Source organism: Rhinatrema bivittatum, chromosome 4 (genome assembly GCF_901001135.1).
Source record: "Rhinatrema bivittatum chromosome 4, aRhiBiv1.1, whole genome shotgun sequence".
Taxonomy (NCBI): Eukaryota; Metazoa; Chordata; class Amphibia; order Gymnophiona; family Rhinatrematidae; genus Rhinatrema; species Rhinatrema bivittatum.
Window position 1 is genome coordinate 21,848,814 of NC_042618.1, and position 25,277 is coordinate 21,874,090.

Genomic DNA, 25,277 nt, shown 5'->3' on the forward strand with positions numbered 1-25,277 from the left:
CCCTTCTTACGACACCACACTGGGTAACTTTTGTGCAGCTAGATTCAGTTTTACAGCTTTTCCCAATCAAATAACTGTCCCTGTCTTCAATAAAACCATGCCCATTGTCCACCTGAAGCTTTCACTCTTTTCCCTGATTCTGATTGCTTTTGTTCTGTCCCTCAAGGAGTAGGGACTAGTTAGTCCCTACTCCTTGAGGCTTACAAACTTATGTGTCTCTGCCGTGTATACCTGGTAGCATTATACAAATGATTATTAATAATAACAGCAACAAATCCTGCCCATCAAAAACTGAAATTTTGTCTCCTAAAGAAATTAAGAGCCAGTGTTCATTATAGCATCTGTATTGCTGGGCTCCCAGCATTGCTTGTGCAGAAATGGCCCCATACAAGCGTGGTGAAAGGGGGTGGGAAAAGAGGGTGGAACATGGGCATTCCTGGGCGGGGCCAAGTAATACATGCGTAACCCCAAATTTTAGAAAAGCTGACCATGGCGCGCGTGGTTGTGTTACCTGCATAACATTACTGCTAGTCCTGATAAGGAGCAAGTCTGGAGAGCTCAAGTTTTAGGGATTTTCAAGACTGGGGGGGGGAGGGAGAGCGAGCACTGTAGGAGGGAGAATATGACACTTTGGGGCCGATTTTAAAATTTAAGCGCGCGGGGTACATTTGTGTGCGATACCCGGCGCGCACAAATGTACACCCAGTTTTATAACATGCGCTCGCTACCGCGCGCTTGTTATTAATATCTGGGGTAGGGGCGCGCAAGGGGGTGCATACTTGTGCATCTTGCACGCGCCAATCCCAAGGGGAGCCCCAATGGCTTTCCCCGTTCTCTCCAAGGCCGCTCCGAAATCGGAGCGGCCTTGGAGGGACCTTTTTTTTTTTTTACTCCCCCCCCCCCCCCACCTTTCCCTCCCTTCCCCTATCTAACCCACCCCCCAGCCCTGCCTAAATATCCCCCACCTTATCTTGATGAGTTATGCCTGCCTCTGGCAGGCGTAACTTGCGCAGGCTGGCACCCTGCCGGCGCCATGCCCCGACACAGGCCGCTGTGTCAGGGCACTCTGCCCTGCCCACGGACCACAGCCCCGCCCTCAGCCCCACCCCGGACCGCCCCTTTTTCGAAGCCCCGGGACATACGCGCGTCCCGGGGTTTGTGCACGCCGCCGAGCCTAAGCAAAATAGGCTCGGCGCGTGCAGGGGTAAGTTTTCGGGGGTTACGCGCGTATCTCTTTGAAAATCTACCCCTATATATATCTACCACTGTAAGAGGGGCACTTTCAGCTCCGGGTGTGTTTGAATCATAAGAACCTTATTATCCAAACCTTTTTTAAACCCAGTTACACTCTAACTGCCGTAACCAGAGCTTAATTATTCATTGAGTGAAAAAGAATTTTCTCCGAATTGTTTTTTTAAAACATTTTTAATTTATTAATTTTATATATTATAACGTAAACATTATAATGCATACTGATACAGAAACAAAACTATAAGTATTAATTTCTTAAATGTTCAACACATTAAGTAATCAAATTTATATCAGTTTTTTCCTTAAAGAAAACCAAAAGATACAGATTATACATTAATGAGCGATATAAAGGAAATCAAAAGAAAGAAAAAAGGAGGAGAGAACTTCTCCTCCTCCCTTTTCAACCAGAGATGACAGCAGTGTTTTTACTTATGCTCTCTAACCAATCTCTGCATTAAGGGGGTGAGATTCCAGAAATGCCTGCAGGGACGTTACTTCATAAAAAACATATTTGTGTTCCTTAAACCATATCGCACATTTACAGGGTACCTTAACATGCATCTGGCACCCCTAGCAAGAACTTCAGATTTTAATTCAAGAAAATCTTGCCTTTTAATTTGGGTCGCTCTGGCCAGATCTGGATAAATCCACATCTGTTGCCCATGAAACTTTTCCATCCTATGTCTCAAAAATAAACGTAACACGGTATCTCTTTCAGTAGGGAACATAAATGGTACCAACATCGATGCTCTTACCGATATATCAGTAGCTAAAGTAGTTTCTAAAATTTCAGAAACATTCATGGATACCTCTGGTTGCGTGTCTCTTACTCCTGTTTTTTTAGGTAGATAATACATTTTTGCCATAGCAGGAATAGACTGAGATGGCATTTTAAGTATATGCTGTAAATATTCCCTAAACATTTCCCTAGGGGGGATCAGTTTCTGAAATGGAAAATGTATAATCCTTAGGTTAGATTATTCTCTAAATATTCTAGTTTTTTAAAATTAGATAATTCTGTCTTGACCAGATTATTCTGTAAGGTCTCGACTTTTTCTAACCTCTCTTCCTGAGCTCGCATTTCATTATTATATTGAGATACTGAATTTAGAATTGCAGTTTCTAGAGATTTTATCGCAGCCCACAGTGTATCCATGGTAATTTCTGTTGCCTTTGCAGGCATGATTATTTCTAACACAGGCATAGCGTCTTTATCTCTCCCTGCAGCTCGGTCACCATTTCCCAACCCAGCTGTATGCTGAATATTAGTTTCCAAAAAACTTTCTTCAACTAGAAGAGGATTAACAATATTTTTTAACAAAGAAAGAGGTGGGAAGGGGGTATTGGGAGCACCGGGGCTCAATGAGATGGCTTCGGCCTGAGAGTTAGTTTCTCGCTCAGGAACTAACTCAACTGCGGCCTTCTCCTCCGGTACCATTTCTGCTGCAGCCATAAAGAATGAGGAGATCTGAGGCTGTGTTGGTGCAGGTAAGGGAGAGGACTAGCCTCCCTAATTCTAGCTTTTCTCTTAGTATGAGGCATAACAATTTAAGGTAGTATTTCAAGAAGTAAAGAGAACAGATCCTCTTTACTTTATGCTTTCCTCTGTTATTTATTTTCAATCTGGTATCTCTTGGGTGGGGGTATGAGAGAATGGAGGAAAAAAATAGTAATTACTTACTAGAGTCCAAATTCCAAAGGAAATGTCCACAAAGATAGCTCCAACAAGTAATATCAAGAAAAAAATTCAAAGAAAGCCGCGCACGCCGGCTGCGTCTGCGCGCCGCAGGAGGGCCGGTTTTAGACCTACCGGTCCCTCCCCCGATGACGTCAGGGCACAGCGACCTCGGTGTGGAGCCGGGATTTTCTCCTCACCCGCTGAGAACTTGGAGGTATGACAGTCAATTTGGGCTGGGATTTCTCCTCACCCAATAGTCCAAGCTAATACAGCTGGTCCAAAATAAATATTTCCTCCTCTCTCTCCCCCTCTGAATTGATTTAAATGTTTTATCTAAAACAGTAAATAACCAATTTACATTTACCTGTTCAAGTCCTTCATTCCCTCCCCATGGCCAAGGTGCAAGGTCTGTAGTGCACCAATGTAACACCCCCCCCCCCCCCCCCAAACCCACCCTGAGCTGAAAGTGCCTCTCTTACAGTGGGAGATATATTTTGTCATTGTTTCTCCTGCAGTTCCCTCTCTCGCTCTCGATAAATATAAAGACAACCTTCCTCTCAAGTAGAGCCTAGAGAATCAGCGTCAGGGTTTCAGATTTGGTTCTTTAGGGAACTGGTGGCCAGTGCAATTTGTGTAGAACAGATATGGTACTGATTTCATCCTATCAGTCATGAGTTTTGTATTATCTGGAGTTTTGTGGTGGACTTTTATCTGTTAAGCCCTTGTACAGTTCCTTGCAGTAATCCATCCATGTGGTTACTGTGGCATGAATCACTCTGATTAGGTTTTTTTCTAAGATAACAGGATGCAAACTTTGCAGGTTATGTGGTTGAAAGTACTGTTGCCTGGATTTGTGGGAGCATGGCGAGTTCCGAGCCTGTCAAGACTCCAAGGCTTTTTACCTGTGTGTTTAGATCAGGGACTTCTCTGTGCATACTTTTGTATGCAGGGAATCTCTTGTCTTGTTGGAATTCAGATGATGTTTACTGGTGAGTGTGTGCAGCCCTGGGGACTCTACTGTGCAAGATTCTGGATGTTGATGAGGTGACAGCAAAATATACAGATTAGCACCTTGCCACTTAGGCCTGCTTCTGCTATGGTGATCTATGGTGTCGGAGGCTTCTGAGAAATCCAAGAGCACTAGAGCTGCCACATGGTTTTTATTGCGGTATCTCAGGAGATAGCTTGAAGACTGTCCCTGTTCCGTGGCCTTGTCTGAATCCAGACTGGCAAGGGTACAGCCAGTTTCTTTCTGCCAGTTGGACATTTACCGGTAGTTGAGTTCATGCTGTTCTTTTTCTGATTTGTAGATAGGCTCTCGAAGAGGGAGGAATTTTCAATTTTGGATGCCCAGGTTGCGAGGCTTCTGCTTGCTAGCTATACTAACTTGGATACGCCCAGGTCAAGGGTACAGGTGGATGCAGGAGAGCCTCTTCATTGATGGGGTAAATGATTCCCATTCCTGGTGGGTTCAAGCTCATCTTTGTCTTCATGTGGGGATGTATCTTGATGGTGCTGGCAGAGGTCCTTGATTTTGTTCTCAAAGAAGGCGGCACGTTTGTTTGATAGTTTAGATTTCGAGGGGGGTTGTGGCAGGCTATTTACTCTTTCATGTGGCTTCTTGGTTGGGTTTGGGGCTTGGTCAATACAATGAGAGAAGATTCTCTCATTGTAGTCCTCCTCAAGGAGTGTTTTATGCCATTTCCTTTCTAGTCTCGTTTTAGAGTTTGAAGTTCATGGGAGTTCCAAGGGAAGCTTCTGTGAAGGAGAGTCTAGGATGTTTTTTTGGGAGGGGGACAGTTTTATGCAATCCTTTTGCTAGGTTTTCATTCCATACCTTTACTTGGTCTATTACAGATGATATTTTCTCATCAGTTGGAGGGAAATCTATGGCATTTAACATATTTTCAGAGGTCTGAGATTTCTTGTTCCATATCATTGTCAAGGATCTTGTCTTGTCTGCCTGTTTAAAGTTACCAGCTAGAGAAAACTTAATTAGTGAGTGATCCATGAGAGTAACATTGTCTTAATGCCATGGGCGTGATATGCTAGATTTTCCATCCTCATGCAGAAGATCATGACTAGTATGTGACCGATCTCATGTGTAAGGGGTTTAACAGCCTGTGTGAGACCTAGCGTCATCATGTATGAGACCTAGCGTTGTCATGGGGGTGAGGAAGTTAATAACAAAGAAATAAATGTATTGGTCTTATTTCAAATAGAAAGCACTCTATCGCCAAGATACTAATGTAAGACCCTCTATTCACGAGTAAGACATTTCAAAATAGCTTCTCGTTTGCCATAGGGGTCTAATTTACTTTAATAAATCCTGCAAATTTGCTAAATTTTTCTAATTTTCTTTAAAAGAAACCATACGAAAATTATAAGGGAAATTCCCAATTAGATACCACATGATTGAAAAGGAATACTTATCCAAAATAACGATCGAGTCCCATAAGGGGGTGAGGAAGTTAGCCATGTGCAATGACAGGTTTCTATATGTAGGTTAAAGTCACTCCTGATCACTAGTTTGGTGAATCTGAGTCAGATCTTTGCTCAGCTCTACTAGTTCTTGAATGAATGAGATGTTGTTTTGTGGGGGTAGGTAGACACTGGGAGCTCTATCGGGTTCTCACCTCCTAGCTGGATTAGTAGGCACTTTGATTCTGATGCCTGTGGTAGTGGGATTTTGCACGACTTGACTTTTCAGAATAGGATTGCATCTTCCTGATCTGGGTTGGTGTAGGATGGAGAAGCCCTCTGGACATGGTCCTGTCTCATCCAGCCATGTGTTAGGTAGTTATTTCCTGGATCATTGGGAATTTTTCTTTGGCTGATCAGGCATTTGCTAGGCCTGTGTATCCATGCATAAAGTGTGAGGAATTGTCTTGCGGGTGATTCGAGTGATGGCCATGACAGTGTCGATAGGCGGCTGATGGTCCTCTTTTTTTTTTTTTTTTCCTATGCCTTTTCTGTGATCTGGGGTGGCTATGGCTTCCTCTCTCTATATCGTCGGAACCTCAGAGATTTCTGGCTTTTGAGCACTGAAACACATTTTGAATCGGTGGTGGGTGTTGCAGTAGGAGGTGTTAAGTAATTTGCAGAAAGGTACGTCTTACATAGTGGATGTGCTAAGCCTATATGATTGGATGTCAAGGGTTTATGAGTTATGTCAAGAAGATTCCTGTTTTCTTGTTGTTACTCCCTTTCCTAACCTTCCATGCTTTTCTCAGTCCTGGTGCCAGGCATCCTGCGTCACGCGCTTAAAAGGAAGAGGCAATTTAATAACAGCGCGCTTAGGGCTGAAGTCTGCGTGTAGAAAGTACACACGCACTTTAGCCCATTTTCCCTAAGTCCACTTTGTAAATTAGTGGCTGCACACGGAACCCAGCACGGCATTCGCACACACATTTACAGCTGCCAAGGAGCAGGCCTAAATCCTGTATATGTACATATCCCCCCTCTCCCCCACACATACACTTCCACCACCTTTTTCTAGTTTTCACACACACTCACACACTCTCACTCATACTCACACACACTCCAAAGCCCATTTCTGTGCATAAAACTGCAATTATGTGCAGAAGTACTTTTGAAAATTCATCCCTCAAAGTCCTGGTTAAATCTCTCTCTTGGTCCTTGCACGTGCAGGGACCAAGAGAGAGCAGGGTTACTCTTCTTGCTTGATATTGATTTGATTTGATTTTCCCAAAACTTCTGACTCACTTAACCAACAAAGGGAACAAAGCGAGGTCTGATATCCTATCTGTCCCATACAAGGTCCTGAACTTTGTAAGTGGTTGCTGATGTAAGTATTTATAAAGACTGTCAGAAGCTCGTGCTCTCTCTGTCTCTGGGAACCATGGGGGCCTGGTGAATCATGCCAGGGTACCTTGTGAATGGAAGTGGATTTTTTTTTTTTTTTTTTTTTTTACTATTTTGCTTTACTCTGCAAAAACTAAAAATGGTGGGTGTCAGCTTGCGGTGCATTGTCACATGCTAGAGTGGCAAATAGCCATGGCATGTGCAGGATTCATCTCAAGGAAGGAAAAGAAATACTGATCTGAGCCATCTCTAAGCCATCTATGTGTGAAAATTAAAAAAAAAAATGGGGAGCGACAGTGAGTCTGCCTCGTGTGGCGAGAAGGTTCCAGGTCGCCTGGTTGACTTATGCCCCCAGAATTCCAATCCTCTGTTGGAAACCATGTGTTTGCCAGTGGTGAGCAGTCTGCAACAGACAAGGCAAAATTCCTGTAAATCTTAGCCTAGAACGCTATAAATCAGCTGTGCCTCCTAAACTGTGCCATAAGTCGGAGGAACGTCCTGACTGTAGTGAGGGAGCAGGAGCACGTTGATGACGCTCACTTTAAAAGAAAAAAAAAATCAGTAGTAGCAAAATGCTGTGAGAACAGAAAAAATTGACAGTGGTTCCTCCCTCCTTATTTCTCGGCCTCTGTTTTTCTGTCCTGCTCTTGGCCCATCTGTTGGGTGCCCCTTGCAAAACACACTTGTGGCGTGACGGTGGTGCTGCTGCTTTCCTGTGTGCGCTCAGCAGAAAGGGCAGTGTTTCTCTTCTGAGTATCGTGGAACTTACTTCCCATCTCTGAGAAGTGTCTGGTGCTCACGTTAATTGGAAATGGTGGAGAAAGTCCAGTTCGGTAAAGCGTTTTATTTCACAAGTTACAGAAGTCCTATTATTCCCTGGAGGGAGGAGAGACAGAGGAGATATGAGACAGACTTTGATACACCGGACTCAAAGCTTTTCCAAAGGAAAGAAAGCTGTAGAACTAGGGGGGACGGATGGTGGCGCACGACAGCAGGAAATATTTTTTCACAGAGAAGGGTGGTGAATGCCCTCCTGGAAGAGGTGGTGAAGTCGAGAACAGTAATGAAATTCCAAAGGGCATGGAATAAATGCAGAGGATCCCTGGTGGCTAAAGGCTGGAGATGAAGTGTTAACTGGGGTAACCAGTTAACACTTCATCTCTCTGTGTACTTCCCCGGCGTCGGCAGAAATTGACGCCTACCCAAAGGTAGGCGTCAATTTCTGCCGGCGCCAGGGAAGTGCACAGAAAAGCAGTAAAAACTGCTTTTCTGCTCTATAGCTGCACAACTGGTAGAAAATAGCTACAAAATGTTATTTCAATGGTATGTTACTCCTTGCAGATTGAAGAAAATGGGGATATGTGGGGATTACTTATGCTGGAGGAAATGTGGGCAAGAGGGTGATTTTTATCATATGTGGTGGACGTGTCCAGAGGTCAAAATATTATGGACTCATGCAGAAAGCTGGCTACAGAACTTACTTCATTTGGACATACAGCTATGCCCCAGGGAGATGTTGTTGAATTTTCTTGACAACAGGGTGAAATTAGAGCATAGTCATTTCATCAGAGCACTGGCTCAGGCAGTGCGCGGAGAAATCGCTCAGCACTGGAAAGACTCACGAGTGCCCTCTCTATCTGTGGTGCTCCGCAGATTGAAGTATCTGACAGCCTTGCGAAGAGACTCAGTGGTAAAATACCATAAAACATGGCAACCATGTAAGCAATGGACAGACTCCACAAAGGTTGAGTACTGAGCGGGGAAGGAGGGGGAGGGAGATATAGGGGGGTGGCTATGAATGTAGTTGGTTTATTTTTCGCAGTTGATTAATGTTATAATGGACCATATTGTTAGGTTAATTGTGTCGAATATAAGTTGAGGCTTATGGTTGGACCTTTTTGAGGTGTATATGTTTAATGCAATGTGCTTTTGTATTATGCATAAACCTTCTAATAAAAAGAAAATTACAACAAAAAAAACTGCTTTTCTGTGCACCCTCCGACTTAATATCATGGCGATATTAAGTTGGAGGTCCCGAAAGTTAAAAAAAAGTTTAAAAAAAAAAAAAAATTTGAAATAGGCCCGTGGCTCGCAGGTTGAAAACCAGACGCTCAATTTTGCCGGCGTCCGGTTTCCGATCCTGTGGCTGTCAGCGGGCTCGAGAACCGACGCCGGCAAAATTGAGCGTCTGCTGTCAAACCCGCTGACAGCCGCCGCTCCTGTCCGAAAAGAGGCGCTAGGGACGCGCTAGTGTCCCTAGTGCCTCTTTTTACCGCCGCCCTAATTTAAATAAACTAATTTACTGTATCACGCGCACAGGAGAGCGGGCGCTTGCCCGCTCTCCCGCGATTTTTACTGTATCGACCCGTATGTTACTACAGTCAGTGAAATGCTTCAGTATTACTTTTGTAATCTTTTTTTTTTTTTTTAATTTGAAATTGATTACACTGAAAAATATCCAAGAAATGTTAGTTCACAGTCCAAACTAAAAGAAAAAATCACAACAAAAAAACGGCATAGTAACATTTAATGACCTGCCCTCAAGTCAAAAGAAGGGGAGAATGATCTCAATGTAAGCGTCAACTAGAACAGCCAAGAAACAACTTGAGCGAGATCTAGCTAATTGAATCTTTGGCCAAGAGAACTTTATCACAAAGAAAAATGTTCGTTTGATCAGGGTCATAAAATACAAACTTACTACCTTGAAAGACAAAATAAAAAACATTTTTTCAAAACCCCAGTACTCCTGACTGGAGCTCCTGAAATCACTTCCTAGTAGCCTGAGTAAACCTAGAAAACTCAGGAAATACATTGACTAGCCAAAAAAAAAATATAAGAGGACAAGTTCCTTAAAAAGAGCCTTATAATAGGTTCTCTATCCAATTCTGGAGCAAATGTGACAGTCAGTGTTCCCCTAAGCCATCACTACTTCCTCCGAGGATTCATCCCAACTGTTGCCCTTCCTGTGGATTTTGCCTTATGGATGGGACAGAGAAAACCTTGCTTCGAGGTAGTGTGGCATAGCATCCGCGGACGTCCTCAAGATCTCAAGGAGATGTTTCCTCTACCTCACCTTCCATAAGATGAAACTATTATGGGAAATCTGGATCTAGGTAAATTGATGAATTATAGGATTCTATACCTAGAGCTGCTTTCAAGTTGCTCCAGTTTTATTCCTCTGGAAAACATTGAGGCCGGTATTCAACCGATATCTCCTGAGCATGTTATCCAGATAAACTTATCTGGCTGAGTTGTTTGAGATATTCAGCGATGCTGCCGGACCACTGAAATACTTAGCTATCTAGAAGTCAGCTGGATACGTTTGTCCAGCTGACTTTAGGCCCGCCGAATGGTGGATCTAACTAATTCAGCTTAGTCCGATGAGGCTGAATATTTGCACTTATCCTGTTAAGATAGCCAGATAAATAGCTCCAACCTGGAACACCCTGGTCCTGCCGTTCACTTTTCTCGATAACTTTAGCCGGCTAAAAAGTTATCCAGATAAGTGGTGACTGCTAACTGTGGCTGCATATTGAAACAATGCAACTTGGCCAGACACGTCCAAACTGATCCAGCTAAGTGGCACTGAATAGTGACCTCATCTTTAGTGTAAGGTTTTCCAGCTCACTTGGAAGCAGGGCTGGGGCCTGGCACCAGGAGTCTTCGTTTACAGGGATCTTCTAGGGTCCTGCAATCATAGCCACTAAATTCAGCCACTAGCAATGACCACAACTCCTCGTGTCCTGTCCCCCCCGCCCCTCTCCTGGGACCGTGAATGCTGCCTCTGCAGCATTAACCAACAGCAGCCAACCCCAGCCTCCCCCTGGACCGGTCCTTGCTTTCTTTTTAATCAAGATTGTTTGCATGTCTTCTTTCTATTATAAAGAAAGTGAAATGTGATTGTAGGTGTTCCCTTGTACTATCAGTCTCCCTTTGGATTTTAGAGAGTTCTTCTTTGCTATTTAGGAGAAAAGACAAAAACCTAAAATATAAAAATATTATTTTTCGGTAAGGAAAGGTGTGATGATTCTTCTACAAATTCAGGACAAGCTGCACTGAGCATCCCTGTGCTGAAGTTTTGGATTCCTTTTCCAGATTTGTTCATTCTTTTTAAAATAAGTATTTTGTATGGGAATGCAAGACGTCTGTTTTACATGAAAGTAATACATTCCAGTAGGACTATAAGAGAATGACAGGAAGATTACGCAGCTTTTACTGTGAGATGTACCATTATCAGCTGCCCACCTACCCACACAGGCTTTCGGTTCTTGGTTGAAACTGAAAGATAAGCGTTCTCTGTTTATATCCCAAGAAGTGGGCTCTAGTATCGAGCTAACTCGCTCTCACGGCTCTTGTTTTAGCAAATTATATTAGAGATGTGCAGGTCTTTGAAATGGTGTAAGAAATATTTCTCTTTGTCGTTCCGTTCTGTTTCTGAAACAAAACAAAACGAATGCGTCCAAAACTTCTGGTTTTGTTTTCTTTTTTAAAATAGCACATGCTAATCACAGATAGCGTGCACTAAATTGTTTTCACACACGCTATTTCCAAATAATACTCTCTGATTCCAAAAACAAAGTAAAAAAAAAAACCAAACCGGAACAAAACTTTAGGTGCAGCACACTCCTAGCGATTTATGAAAAAATGCTGCACAGAATGATGGCAAATCCGCTCTGGCACATCTTCTAGGAAAGGTCTGCGTGTTTTTGTAGATTTGTTGTTTTGTTCTCTGTAGGGAGGCTTCTGGTTTTTCCTGAGTCTGCATCTCCCAGAGCTTGGGCAACCATTCACTTCTGGAAGGACGTCTCATTAACTTACCTCATCGCCCCATGCACACCCTCGCTGCTATCAGTAGCTGTGGTACAAACCTTGATTTGGCTCTGGATAGGCGAAGCGCATGCCAGTAATGTAACAAAAAAATTGGTGGTTAGGTTGATGATCATCTGTATCATAACCCAAAAGCACTGGATGCGTGTGGATGACCACCACATGGATGTAAAAGATCCTCTTCCATTACAGCCTTTTGATGTTCATTAGATATTTTGGGACTAGGATGATGCAGCCTCAGCTTTGTTCATTCTTGCCTAGCAAAGGTCTAGAAAATCTCTTTCCCAGACTCCCTCCCCCTTCCTGCAGTGGCTGACACCAATAACTATATGAAGGCCATTGAGTTCGGTAGGACCTCTTTGTCAAGGTCCTACTTGCACAGGATGTTAATCAGTAGGTTCTCAAGCATACTAGAAGACAAGGTAAACCCGTTGCAAACAGATGGAAAAAAGAATAATATCTTAAAAAAAAAAAAGAAAAGCTCCTTAGCAGCTACAAGACCAAAGTGCCATTGTCTTCTCTTATTTCAGCCCTTGTCTTCTCTCTCTTTCTCTCCAGTACTCTACTTGGAAGGTTCTGTTCTGATCTTTGAGGACATTTTCAAGCTGATAGCTTTCTACTGTGTGAGCAGGTAAGTCTGTGCTTGCGATCAGGTACAGCGTCGTGAAGACACAAAAGATCACACGTGCACTAAAAGGAGTCCTGTTGACTGGCTAAAGACCTGCCAGGGCAGCAGCAGCGATGTCTCAAGATTCACTTCGGAAAGGTGAGGCTCCAAATGCACAGAACTCTGCTGCTGCCTTGTAACTTCTCACTGAGGAAAAGGCACGAACCGCGCATGAAAAAATGGAACTCGTTTCGAAAAGGTTTGCAGTCCTTATTTCAAAAGTTGTTTCTCAAGATGCTCTTGTGAAATAACCCAAACTTTGTAACCTAACGTGCATGAAGAGAGTGAAGAGCCCAGAACTGGAGCTTAGCACAGATTGAACCCATCTGTGGCTCGTTACGTCTGGGGGGGGTGTGGCACAGTCTCTCTTCTTGGTCGCTTGGGTGCTCCTTGTGTTCTTCCCTGCCGGACACTGAATTTTAGATACAAAATAGTTCTCCTACCAGCTAGATCAGGGGTCGGGAACCCATGGCTCGCGAGCCAGATATGGCTCTTTTGAGGGCTGCATCTGGCTCGCAGACACGTGTCGCCATACTTCGCGGTTCCCCGCTGACCCAGCTGCTCCCCGGTCCTCCGCCGCCCGGGCTTAAAATGCTGTAAGCCCGGGCGGAACGCGGCAGGACAGCTGGAGTCAGCGGCACCGGCGTGCTCTCTTCTCCTCCCCCCCCCCGCGGCCCGGAAGAGGAAGTGGAGAGCATCGGGTGCCTGCGCGGGAAGAAGAGACCACACTAGCGTGGTCTCTTCTTCCGCGCAGGCACCCGATGCTCACCACTTCCTCTTCCGGGCCGCGGGGGGGAGGAGAAGAGAGCACGCCGACTGGAGTCATCCGGGTGCCTGCGCGGGAGTCATCGGGTGTCAGCCGGGTGCCAGCGCTGGAGTCATCGGGTGCCTGCGCGGGTCTTCCCGCGCAGGCACCCGATGCTCTCCACTTCCTCTTCCGGGCCGCGGGAAGAAGAGAGCACGGTGCTCTCTTCTTCCCGCGGCCCGGAAGAGGAAGTGGAGAGCATCGGGTGCCTGCGCGGGAAGAAGACTGCAGCGCGGCTCGGAGGAAAATGAAAATCTTCAACCGCGGCCGATGGGACTCCGCCTTCGCCTCCGCGAGGGCTGAAAATGAAGGAGGTTAGCGTTGGGAGGTGGCTGCTGCTGCCGCGAGTTCCCGGGGGGCGGGGAAGGGGGAGAGAGAGAGAGAGTGAATGAGCGAGATGTGTGTTTGAGATCCTGTGTGTGTGAGTGAGAGATTGCATGTATGTGAATGATTGAGAGCCTGTATATGTGAAAGAGAGTATGTCTGTGATTGAGATCCTGCCTGTGAGAGAGAGAGCATGAATGTAAGTTTACCATTGGGAACCTGTATGTGTAAGTTTGTAATTGAAAACCTGTTTGTTTGAAAGAGTATGTGTGTATGATTGAGATCCTTTGTGTGTGAGAGAGATCATGTGTATGTATGATTAAGAGCCTGTGTGTATAAGTAAGAGAGAGATCATGTGTGTCTGTGTCTGATTGACAGCTGGTTTAGGTGATGGAGCATGTGAGTATGTGATTGAGAGCCTGTGTTTAAATGAGAGAGAGAGACCATGTGTGTCTGTGTGATTGAGAGCTGATTTAGGTGAGGGAGCATGTGAGTATGTGATTGAGAGCCTGTGTTTAAATGAGAGAGAGAGACCATGTGTGTCTGTGTGATTGAGAGCTGATTTAGGTGAGGGAGCATGTGAGTATGTGATTGAGAGCCTGTGTTTAAATGAGAGAGAGAGACCATGTGTGTCTGTGTGTGATTGAGAGCTGATTTAGGTGAGGGAGCATGTGAGTATGTGATTGAGAGCCTGTGTGTAAATGAGAGAAAGAGAGGACATGTTTGTAAGCATGTGAATGAGAGTCTGTGTGTGAGAGAAAAAGACAGCATGTATTTATGTGATTGAAAGCCTGTGTGTGTGTAAGCGTGAAAAGATAGACAGCATGTGTGTAAATGTGTAATTAAGAGCCTATATAAGTGAGAGAGAAAAAACATTTGTATATGTGAGTGACTGAGAGCATGTGTGTATAGGTGTGTCATTGAGAGCCAGTGTGAGAGAGAGCGCTGGTATGTGACTGAGAGAGGAGAAAGTTCCAAGCAAACCACCCCACCTCCTGCTAATTCAGAACAATCTCAGGACACCTGGATATCAAACGTTCCCAGGTATGCAGAGCAAAAAAATTTTTGTATCCTTATTATTTTTCATTACTGGATCTTTGTGTCTGCTATTTTGAAATATTTTGTTGGTATCTGGAAATGTTTTATATGAGTTTTTAATTATTGGATATTCCACTCATCAGCTGTTTCGAAATATGTTCTTTTTGTTAGTACAGTTTTACTGCTGATGATTTTATATTTCTTGATTTGTTTTATAAGGATGTGTGATGTTTCTTTTTTCCTTTGTTACACTGCATACAGAGACTCTGGCTTGTTGCAGTTTCCAATTCAGTTTTTGTCTGCATGCTTCTTGTTATGCGTTTTGGTCTCTTTATTCTATGTTAGGTGAGGGACAGCACGTGATTCAGGTGAGGTTTTCTGCTGGCGTGTAGTTTCTGTGTAGGTCTCTATAGCAGCCTGACTTGGTCCGTTTTCCTAATAGGAGATGTATTGGTGTCTTAAGGCCTGGTGTAATATTTTCAGAGACTTATTGTACTTTAAAAGTGTGATCTTACATAAAATGCACACATTTACTTGTATTTAGTTTTAAACATATTGTATGGCTCTCATGGAATTACATTTTAAAATATGTGGCGTTTATGGCTCTCTCAGCCAAAAAGGTTCCTGACCCCTGAGCTAGATAATGCCCTTTTTCCATTCCCTACAGGGATGTGCTGCCCTTCACGTTAAGATTGCCACCAGCAGTCCTAGAGGCCCACGGCTATAAGGACCTTGAAATCATCTCTAACCTGGGCACAGGTAAGGACTCTTCACCGCTCTTAAGGCATCCAGAAAGCACAGTTATAGGGTAGAAGGGATTCATTACTTGATGGATGATCAAAATTGGGGGGCTTACCATAAAACTTGTTAACGTAAGCTGACATTTTGACATGAGCAAGAGAAAGCATTGGATTTTCTGAATTTCCGAGGGAGATGCGCTGGGTTTGGCAGCATTAGCCATCGAGGAGCATAACTGGGGAAAAACAACCGATTACTGCAGCACCAAAGGCGGGACAGAACCCCCGAATCAGAACCGCACAGCGCTCGTGGCAGCTCTTCCTGGATTTTAAGCCGCTTTTGAGTCTTGCGGGATTGCAGCTCTCCCCCCTTAGCTGGAGCCCTGTACTCTGCGCTCTGGCCAAACCCGTTCTTCACTCGCTTTGATTCATTTGCATCTGGCGCGCAGATTTTTGTAAAGGATGCGCATTAGAGACACAAGGGCCGAGAGATTTTGACCCTAATTAGGTTCTTTGTACATGCAGGGGGTTTGATAGGCCATAGTGTACACTGTATGTACAGCACAGGTTGGGATTTAGTCATAAACCTAGGCGTAGCCTTCCTCTCTTGAAAAACAACTGCTTCGGGATAGTTAATATTTACTACTAACCTCATTCTGACAGTGCGCTTTGCCCAAGGCTCTTTACAAGTCGAAAAAGTTCAGTTGCGCACCTGATCAGTCGCCTCTGCCGAGCTTCTGCACCCTTCAATGCAGAGGGAAAATAAGGCAGCACCAAAATCTGAAGCAGATCTGACAAAATCCAAAGTGGATCCGTCAATCTGAGGAAATTTGCTTCAGATTTCTCACAGATCTCAAGTGGATATGGCTGGAAGGACTCATTAAAAAAAAAAAAATCATTTGGCTTACTGATTCAGCAGATCTAAACAACGTTCCCAGTTTTGTAGAATTGTTTTGCTAAGGCCTTTTAGAGACATAGACGTGCATCCCTAGTGTGACCCAAAGGTCTGCATACAGATGATTTGACTTAAATCTCATGTTCATCCAGTTCTGATTCGTTAAAACCCATTCCCGATGTAAATGTTCACATACGGGCTCTCATAGCTATGCATTCTAATACTTACAGCTTCTAGGATTTAGAATCTGTGAATATTCCCATAAATCCAAAACAATGGGGGTAATTTTGAAAAGGATTTACACACGTAAATGTTTCTACCATTGTAGCAATTTTCAAATACCATTTACATGCGTAAAATGCACTTACGGCAAGAAAACAAGACATCCGTATTTAAAAGCATTTAGCTGGTTAACTCAGAAGTTAAAAACAATGATCAACCGGAGAACTATATTACTACAACAATGTACACTGGTGTCCGGTATCTCTTATTATAAGTTACAAGCACACATTATTTATATCTTGAATGTTCGTGTGTACCACGTTTAAATTTTTTTCTAATTTTTATAAACTGAATATTCTCAGATTAGCTTTTTATCCTTGTGTTAACAGGTAACTTGATTTTTCTGAAAACAACTCTCTCCCACACAGTCAACCCAATTTGCCTGTTTTTTTTTGTTTTGTTTTTTAATTCTTTATTTATCTATTTTAACAATTAAAAGCAAACACATTTTCCCATCTGTTATGTATCTCACATTCATGGTAAATTGAAGTATACTCCAAATAAAGAAAATTTACAAACGATTCAGATAGACTATATTGCTATATATGTATAAGGAAATCTGGAGATCCAAGGGTTACAAGAACAATTTCTTACAATGAAAAAGGGCAAAAGAAACAAAAAGGGGGCTTATTTCAACCCTTTTACAAACCCTGAACTTAGTTAAGTAGAATTATCCTCAACTCTACAATTGTCCAGGAAGTAACGTAGCTGTGATGTCTCAAAAAATATGTATCTAATATTATCTAGTTTAATCCTACATTTGCATGGGTACCTGATATTAATCTTCGCACCCATTTGTCTGGCCTCTTGACACATTCCCAGAACCATTTTTCGACGTAACTGTGTAGACCTAGTAATATCAGGATAGATCCAGACTTTCTGGCCATAATAAAGTTTATCCCTATTTCGAAAGAAAAGTCTTAATACTGACTCCCTGTCTGCTGGAAAGATGAACCAACAATGTTCCTCGGAATTCAACTTGTTCCTCAGTTGATGTTTCTAGAAATGCTGTAAGATCTGTAGCAGGCAAAACTGAGTCATTTATTTTCTTAGAATTTGCAGAGTACTAAAGCTTCTAGCGGAAATTGGAGAATATCCATAAGATATTTTTTGAATTGCTCTTTCAGAGGTACTAATTTAATTCTGGGAAAATTTAACATTCTAAGGTTCAAGAATCTCATAGTATTTTCCATGTTTTCAATTTTTTTTTATTTTTTTTTTAGGTAATTACTTCTGATTGAATCAATTTCGTTTGCACTTCTTGTAAAGAAGTAGCTTGTACAGTCAGATCTTTAATTTTGGTATCATGGGAAATCAGCTTAGGTTCCATTGCCTGAATCGGTTCCTGCGAGTTATTTATAGCCACAGTAAGCGACGAAATCGATTTCCCTGTACGTACCCAGATCAGTCCAGACTCCTGGGTTTTGCCTCCCCTCCAGCAGATGGAGACAGAGAAGTTTTCAAAACAAAACTCCGCCTTATATAGGATGGTGCCATCTACAGTCCGGCAGTATTGTCTCCAGCAGATGGTGGAGGTGCAAGGCCTACAGTCTGTGCTGATTGCTCATTGGAGTTAGAGTAGTGAGTTCTGTGAGTTTTAGAGAGTTTTCGGTCTGTAAAACTTTTTTACTTTAAAAAAAAAAAAAAAAAAAAAAAAAGGAGTAGTTTCTGTCCTGAGCCTCCCAGGGGGTTTGTAAGGTCCTGAGGGGACCATCCCCCGCTGGTTGTTGAGGCAGCTGCATTGCAGGGTCGAGGGCCCTCTTGTTCCAAGCTAGCAGCTCTGGGTGCGACACCGGGGAGCCCGGTTCACTCCACCCCGCCGGATCAGGACCGTAGACCACTACCAGGCAAGTCTTTAAAAAAAAAAAAAAAAGTTTTGATTTTCTTTCATTTTCTGTCAGTGTCACCGGCGCTGCGGCTCTCTCTCTTCCCTCTCTGACTCGGTGCGTGGGCGGACCGCGATTATTTTTCTATTTTTTACAGAATTGAATTTTAGCTTTCTCCGGCCCGCTGCCCACTGCCGCGCTCATCTGTGTGCCGCACATGTGGCTCGGCCTGCGCGCATCTTTCTCGGGAGGGGCTGTGCTCGGCGTCTCTTCCCGGGGGAGAGGGATCCTCCGGGGCCACGAAAATGGTTAAAAGCAAGGCTGCCCAAGCTCCTTCAGTGTTAGCTACACCGAGATCAGCTGAGGCAGATCCGTTCCCGCTGATCGCGGGAACGGAGGCCATTTTGGAGTCTTTTAGATCACCGACTCGTGCAGCTATGGGGGAGGGGATTCTCTCGCCGCCTCTCTCTCCTCAGCACGGGTTTCCTGGAGGGAGCGAACCTTTACAGCCTCTCTCACCTGCAACGGAGGATAGCTCCGAGGGGGCTTCTGACTCCTCCTCCTCTTCCTCCTTCTCCTCGGAGTTTATTTTATTTCTTCATAAGGCTTTTAAAGCCAGTAGGGAAGGGAAGCTGCAGGCTGGGGGTAAAATTTCCTCTAGTGGTCTTTAGTCTCTTTCTCGAAAGCGGTCTAAGTCTAAGGGAGTCTCTGGGTCCTCCAAAGCTAAGCGCCCTTTGTGTACAGAGGTTCATCAGACCGATACTGATTCCAAGGTCAGGATATGGACCCAGGGGACCAGGACCCACAGGGACAGCCTCCGATGGAGGTGGATACAGACCCTGATCAACATCCACAGGATCCAGCATGAGGCTCTCACATTGTGGAAGGAGATGACCCTAAGGTGGTCAGTCTGCTTAGGAGGGAGGAGTTGGCTCCGCTTATTCCTGCCGTACTCGGAGAGCTAGGCATAGATGGGCCGCCAGAGGTGTCCAGGCTAGGGGCCATGGACCCAGTGTTGTTGGGTCTGAGGGGCCCGGCTACTTCCTTTCCTTTTCATTTTTCTGCCACAGACTTGCTATATAGAGAATGGGATACCCCGGATCTGGGATTGAACGTTAGCAAGGCTATGGATAAGCTAAATCCTCTTCCGGAGGAAGCAGTTGACATACTGTGGATGCCCAAGGTGGACGCGGCGGTGTCCGCAGTCACCAAAAAGACCACAATCCCGGTTACGGGTGCTACAGCCCTGAAGGACCTGCAGAATAGAAAGTTGGAGCTGCAGCTCAAGAACATTTTTGAAGTCTCGGCACTGGGAGTGCGGGCAGCTATGTGCAATTTAGCCTTACGAGCAGGCCTTCGCTGGGTTCAGCAGTTACAGGCTTATGCTGGTCTTTCTGATGCTGAAGCACAGCAAGCAGGGCGTCTGGAAGCTTTGATCGCTTATAGTGCGGATGCACTCTATCATCTGTTGTGGACTTCGGCCAGATCCATGGTGTCGGCAGTCTCAGCTCATCGGCTCCTGTGTTAAGAAACTGGTCAATGGATATTTCCTCCAAGGCTCAGCTGGGGGCGTTGCCTTTCAAGGGTAAATTGCTTTTTGGCAAGGACCTTGAGGATATGATTCAATCCCTGGGGGAGAACAAGGTTCACCGTCTGCCAGAGGATAGGCCCAAGTCGAGAGGCTCCTTTTCTTCACGGTCTCGATTCATAGGGAATCAGAGATTTCGTCCGTCCAGAGCTCCAGCTTCTTCCTTTTGGCAAGCGTCTGGTCGCCAACAGTCCTGGTCTCAGCCCTTTCGTGTCCGACGCTTTGGCAGAACCAGGGCTACCCAATCCGCATCTGGGGCCAAGCCTTCCCAATGAAGGGATGCCAACCCATTCCTCGGTTCCAGCTGTCAGGAGCCAGTGGGTCCTTACTGTGATAAATCAAGGCTACGCTTTAGATTTTGCACACCACCTTCTGGAGCGGTTTCTGGTCTCCCCATGCGGTTATGAAGAGAAATGACAGGCAGTACAAGATACCTTGCAACGCCTTCTGCAACTCGGAGCCATCACCCCAGTTCCTCAGGCGGAGCAGCGAAAAGGGTGTTATTCTATTTACTTCGTAGTCCCCAAAAAGGAGGGGTCCTTCTTGACCCATTCTGGATTTGAAGCGCTTAAACTGCTGCCTCAGGGTGCCACGTTTTCGCATGGAGACATTATGGTCAGTCATTGACTCGGTAAGAAAAGGAGAGTTTCTAGCGTCACTGGACCTAACAGAAGCATATCTTCACATAGGCATTCAGGCCGACCACCAGATGTTTCTGAGGTTCTCGGTGATGGATCGCCATTTTCAGTTTCAAGCTTTGCCATTCGGTCTTGCCACCGCACCCAGACAGTTTACCAAGGTAATGGTTGTGGTGGCGGCTCATCTGCACAGAGAGGGGTTCCTGGTGCATCCATACCTGGACGACTGGCTAATTCGGGCAAAGTCGGAGTCACTCGGCCAGTTGGCAATTCGCAAAATGCTTCAACTCCTGTGGTCACTGGGTTGGGTGATCAACTTAGCCAAGAGCTGACTGGTGCCCACCCAGTCTTTGGAGTTTTTGGGAGCTCTATTCGACACTCAACAGGGGAGAGTGTTCCTTACCTCAGACCGAATTGTCAAGCTACAAGGACAAGGGCAGGACTTATTGGCCAACCGTCTCCTCAGAGTGTGGGATTATTTGCGGGTTTTCAGCTCCATGACTTCCACCCTGGAGCTGGTGCCCTGGGCTTTTGCTCATATGCGTCCTTTATAGTCAGCGTTGCTTTTGCATTGGAATCCAGTCTCTGAACAGTTTAATTTACCTCTCCCTCTTACGAATATGGCGCGCTTCAGTCTTGATTGGTGGCTTATCTCGGACAACTTATCCCAAGGAATTCCCCTGGAGGTGCCCGAATGGACAGTGGTGACCACGGATGCCAGCCTCTTCGGTTGGGGAGTGGTTTGCCTCAGGAAGTCGGTGCAGGGACAATGGTCCCAGGAAGAATCTCAGTGGTCGATCAATCGTCTGGAAACCAGGGCAGTGTGGTTAGTGTTGCAAGCGTTCTGCCCTCTCCTCCAGGGGAAGTCAGTCAGTATTCTTTCCGACAATGCGACCACGGTGGCTTATATCAATCGCCAAGGGGGAATCAAGAGCCAGCCAGTGGCCACGGAAGCCCGGCAGCTGATCAGCTGGGTGGAGAAGCATTTAGTAAGTATTGCAGCGTCTCGCATAGCAGAAGTCGACAGCATTCAGGCGGACTTTCTCAGTCAGCACTGCCTCGATCCCAGGGAATGGGAGCTCACAGTCAAAGCTTTCCAGCTCATATGCGGCACGTGGGGCGTACCCTGCATGGATCTCATGGCAACGTTTCAGAACGCCAAGGCTCCGCGCTTTTTCGGTCGCCGCAGAGAAACAGGAGCATAAGGGGTAGATGCCCTGGTGCTGCCCTGGCCGACCGTCATGCTGCTGTACGTCTTCCCTCCTTGGCTGCTGATAGGCAAAGTGCTCAGGAGAGTGGAGATATACCCAGCAGAAGTCATCCTCATAGCTCCAGAGTGGCCAAGACGGCCTTGGTTTGCGGACCTGGTCAATCTGGCAGTGGCGGGTCCCCTGCGGTTGCCACTGCTCCCAAACCTTCTCCATCAAGGGCCCATGTGTTTGGAAGTGGTTGATCGCTTTTGTCTAGCGGCATGGCTTTTGAGAGGTGCCGCCTGAGGAGCAAAGGGTATTCGAACGCTGTGGTGGCAAAACTTCTCCGGTCGCGAAGACATCCACCAACCTCGTGTTTGTGCACGAGTGGAGAATCCTTGAATCTTGGTGCATGGACTAAGCGATTGTTCCTACTCTGTCTTCAGTGTCGGATATTTTAGGTTTCTTACAATCCGGACTCACCAAGGGCTTATCGTGGTTGCTTGCGCGGTTCCATTCAAGGCGTGGCGTTGGCTGCTCACCCCGATGTGTCTTGTTTCCTAAAGGGGGCAAAGCATTTATATTCCCCGATCAGGCACCCGTGTTCTTCTTGGAATTTGAACTTGGTTCTCTCAGCTCTGTGTATGGCACCCTTTGAGCCTCTGAAAACAGCTACAATAAAGGATCTCACATTAAAGGTGATTTTCCTTATCGCTATCACATCTGCTTGCAGGGTATCGCAGCTCCAGGCTCTATCCTGTAGAGACCGTTTATGAGAATTTCAGATTCTGGTGTGTCTTTGCGGATGGTTCCTTCCTTTCTTCCAAAGGTGGTGTCTGCTTTTCACGGGAATCAGTCAGTGGAGCTTCCGTCATTTCCCGTTTTGGACCGGTCAGACCCTATGTCTAAAGACTTACGGAAGCTGAATGTCGGGCATTGTTGCGTTATCTGGAAGTTACTAACGCGTCTCGTGTGACGGACCATCTTTTTGTGCTGTGGGCTGGTCCGAAATGAGGAAATATGGCATCTAAAGCTACGATTTCGCGCTGGTTGAAAGAGAATATAGGCTCGGCATATTTGATGCATGGTAAGCCTGTACCGTTTGGTCTTTGGGCTCATTCTACCCGTTCGCAGGCGGCTTCTTGGGTGGAGTGTCAAATGGTCTCACTGCAGGAGATCTGCAGGGCGGTGACTTGGAAGTCTTTGCGTACCTTTGCCAGACACTCAGTCTGGATGTTCAGGCACCAAGTGAAGGAGGTTTTGGAAAAGCAGTGTTTAGAGCGGGCCTCTCCAGATCCCATCCCAGGTAAGAAAGCTCTGGTACATCCCAGGAGTCTGGACTGATCCGGGTACATACAGGGAAAGGAAAATTTAGTTTCTTACCTGATAATTTTCGTTCCTGTAGTACCACGGATCAGTCCAGAGTCCCGCCCGGGGAACGCATGGAAGTAAGGGAGAGTCCGCTCAGTTATTGATTGATTTTGTTTTCAGATCTGCAGAAATTGGATTGATCGTTCTCAAGTGGTTCTACAGGTTCATTTCCTAGGGAGGGTTAAGTGAACCGGTTATTTCTTTTTCTTGTTGAAGAGTTATTGTACATGGTTATGGTGATTTTTTGAGAGCCATTCTGCTTTGACATTGAGTAATACTGCCGGACTGTAGGTGGCACCATCCTATATAAGGCAGAGTTTTGTTTTGAAAACTTCTCTGTCTCCATCTGCTAGAGGGGGGGCAAAACCCAGGAGTGTGTTTAACAGGTGCCTCTGCCGATGGTTTCACTCCAGCCATGTACTGCCATGTGTCTCAATCCTGACCTCTGGCATTACTGTGGAGCAGTGGGGGAGGAGTTTCAGGTGCCCTGGGGCTCAACGAAATTTGAACGTCCATGAGGGTCAGGATATGTTCTCTACCTGAGTCCTCTGCGGACCTCTCCCCCGGGGTAGAAGCATTAGTCGGCACAAAGAACCCCTCGATGGTAGGCTGAGAGGGAGTTGAATGGGCTGTCGCAGAGGATTCCAGTCGAATCTTCCCCTTCGTCTTCATGTGCGGCATGTTATTTCCAAAGAAACGTCAAAATTCGAGGAGCTCACATGAACGCCGACCTCCCCTTATGGCGCCATCTTGAATCTCCGTTTCCTGTTTTTTGATGAAAGTCTCCACATTCATTTTCTTCAGTTGCAAGACCACACCATCGCTAATCTCATCTGGTCTACTCTTGCACAAAATGGGGCCGACTGCAAAAGAGTAGACCAGATGAGATTAGCGATGGTTTGGTCCTGCAACTGCAACTGAAGAAAAATAATGTGAAGACTTTTGTCAAAAACAGGCAAATTGGGTTGACCGTGTGGGAGAGAGTTGTTTTCAGAAAAAGAATTCAAGTTACCTGTTAACTCAAGGCTGAAAAGCTAATCTGAGAGTTTTCACAGTTTATAAAAATTAGAAAAAATTAAAAGCAGTACACATGAATATTCAAGTTATAACCAACGTGTGGTTGTAGCTTATATTAAGTGATACTGGACAGCGGTGTACATTGTTGTAATAACATAGTTCTCCGGTTGGTGATTGTTTTGAATATAGAAGGGAGGACTTGTCAGGTCACTTGGTTTATAACTCAGAAGTTAGCCAGCTAAATTAATTTTTGAGCACATATTCAGCTAAATTCTAGCCTCCTAAAAAGTTAGGAGGCTAGAATTTATCTGGCTAAGTTAAGGGTGTTCCGAGGGTGTAACCGGGTAGAGTTGAGTTAGCTGGCTAAGGTAACCGGCTAACTTAAGCAATATATCAAAAACAGAACCTGTGTATCTGTAATATTTTAAATTTTATTTTAACAGTATCAAAAAAGACAATTTATTAAAAATTCTTTGTTAATATAATGCCATACAAAATACAACAATACCCACAAATCATTCATTCACCATTCATACTCATCAAAGACATATTTCAAAAAACAAATTTCACATTTTACAAATAACAAACCAATTAAAACACAATCTCTAATTATCCACTGCTTCTTTTCTTCTTTTTTTACGGTGGTGTAATCCTTTCAATTCACTATCTTCAAATACATCTATTTCATTTATTTAATTAAATTTTCCTTCCCATTGGTATCTTCTTCCCGACAAGAGACTCCTGTTTCACCGCATGGTTTCATCAGGGGATGTAACATCTACTTCACATCGGATTAATTCACACCAGACCACCACTAGTGTTCCAAGAGATTACTCATTCCAAATATTCATATCTGAACAACAGACTTTTTCAACAGTTGTCACCAAGTATCAACAACGAATAACCTGGGATATTTCACAACACGATAACAGCAAAATTTCTCAGCCTTAACTCCACATTTCCACAACTAGGAACAAATCTCCAATGATTTTTTCTACCCTCTTATTTCAAAATCACCACTTATTTCCCATCACCATCAATTGAAATGATTCAAAAACGCTGCAGCATATTAACAAATAATTTTTAATAAATTGTCTTTTTTTGATACTGATAAAATAAAATTTAAAATACTACAGATACACAGGTTCTGTTTTTGATATATTGCTTATTGCTAGTATTCCTGTGTTAAAACCCTTGTTGTGTATGCATTTAACCAGCTAACTTATGGGCCGATACAGTAAAGTCTGCGGGAGAGCGGGCGTTTGCCCGCTCGCCCGGCGGTAAAAACAAGCAAAAGGAGGCGCTAGGGACACTAGCA

At 44.8% G+C, this 25,277-nt stretch overlaps 1 protein-coding gene across 3 annotated transcripts in view; it reads left to right on the forward strand.

Annotated features, from left to right (window-relative positions):
• The window catches only part of RIN3 (Ras and Rab interactor 3), a 133,066-nt gene that overhangs the window by 68,094 nt on the left and 39,695 nt on the right, over positions 1 to 25,277 (forward strand). For all 3 annotated transcript variants that reach the window (XM_029597826.1, XM_029597825.1, XM_029597827.1), the window contains 2 exons: positions 12,140 to 12,212; positions 15,083 to 15,174. In XM_029597826.1, the coding sequence (XP_029453686.1) occupies positions 12,140 to 12,212; positions 15,083 to 15,174 (165 nt within the window). The remainder of the gene's footprint in view (positions 1 to 12,139; positions 12,213 to 15,082; positions 15,175 to 25,277) is intronic.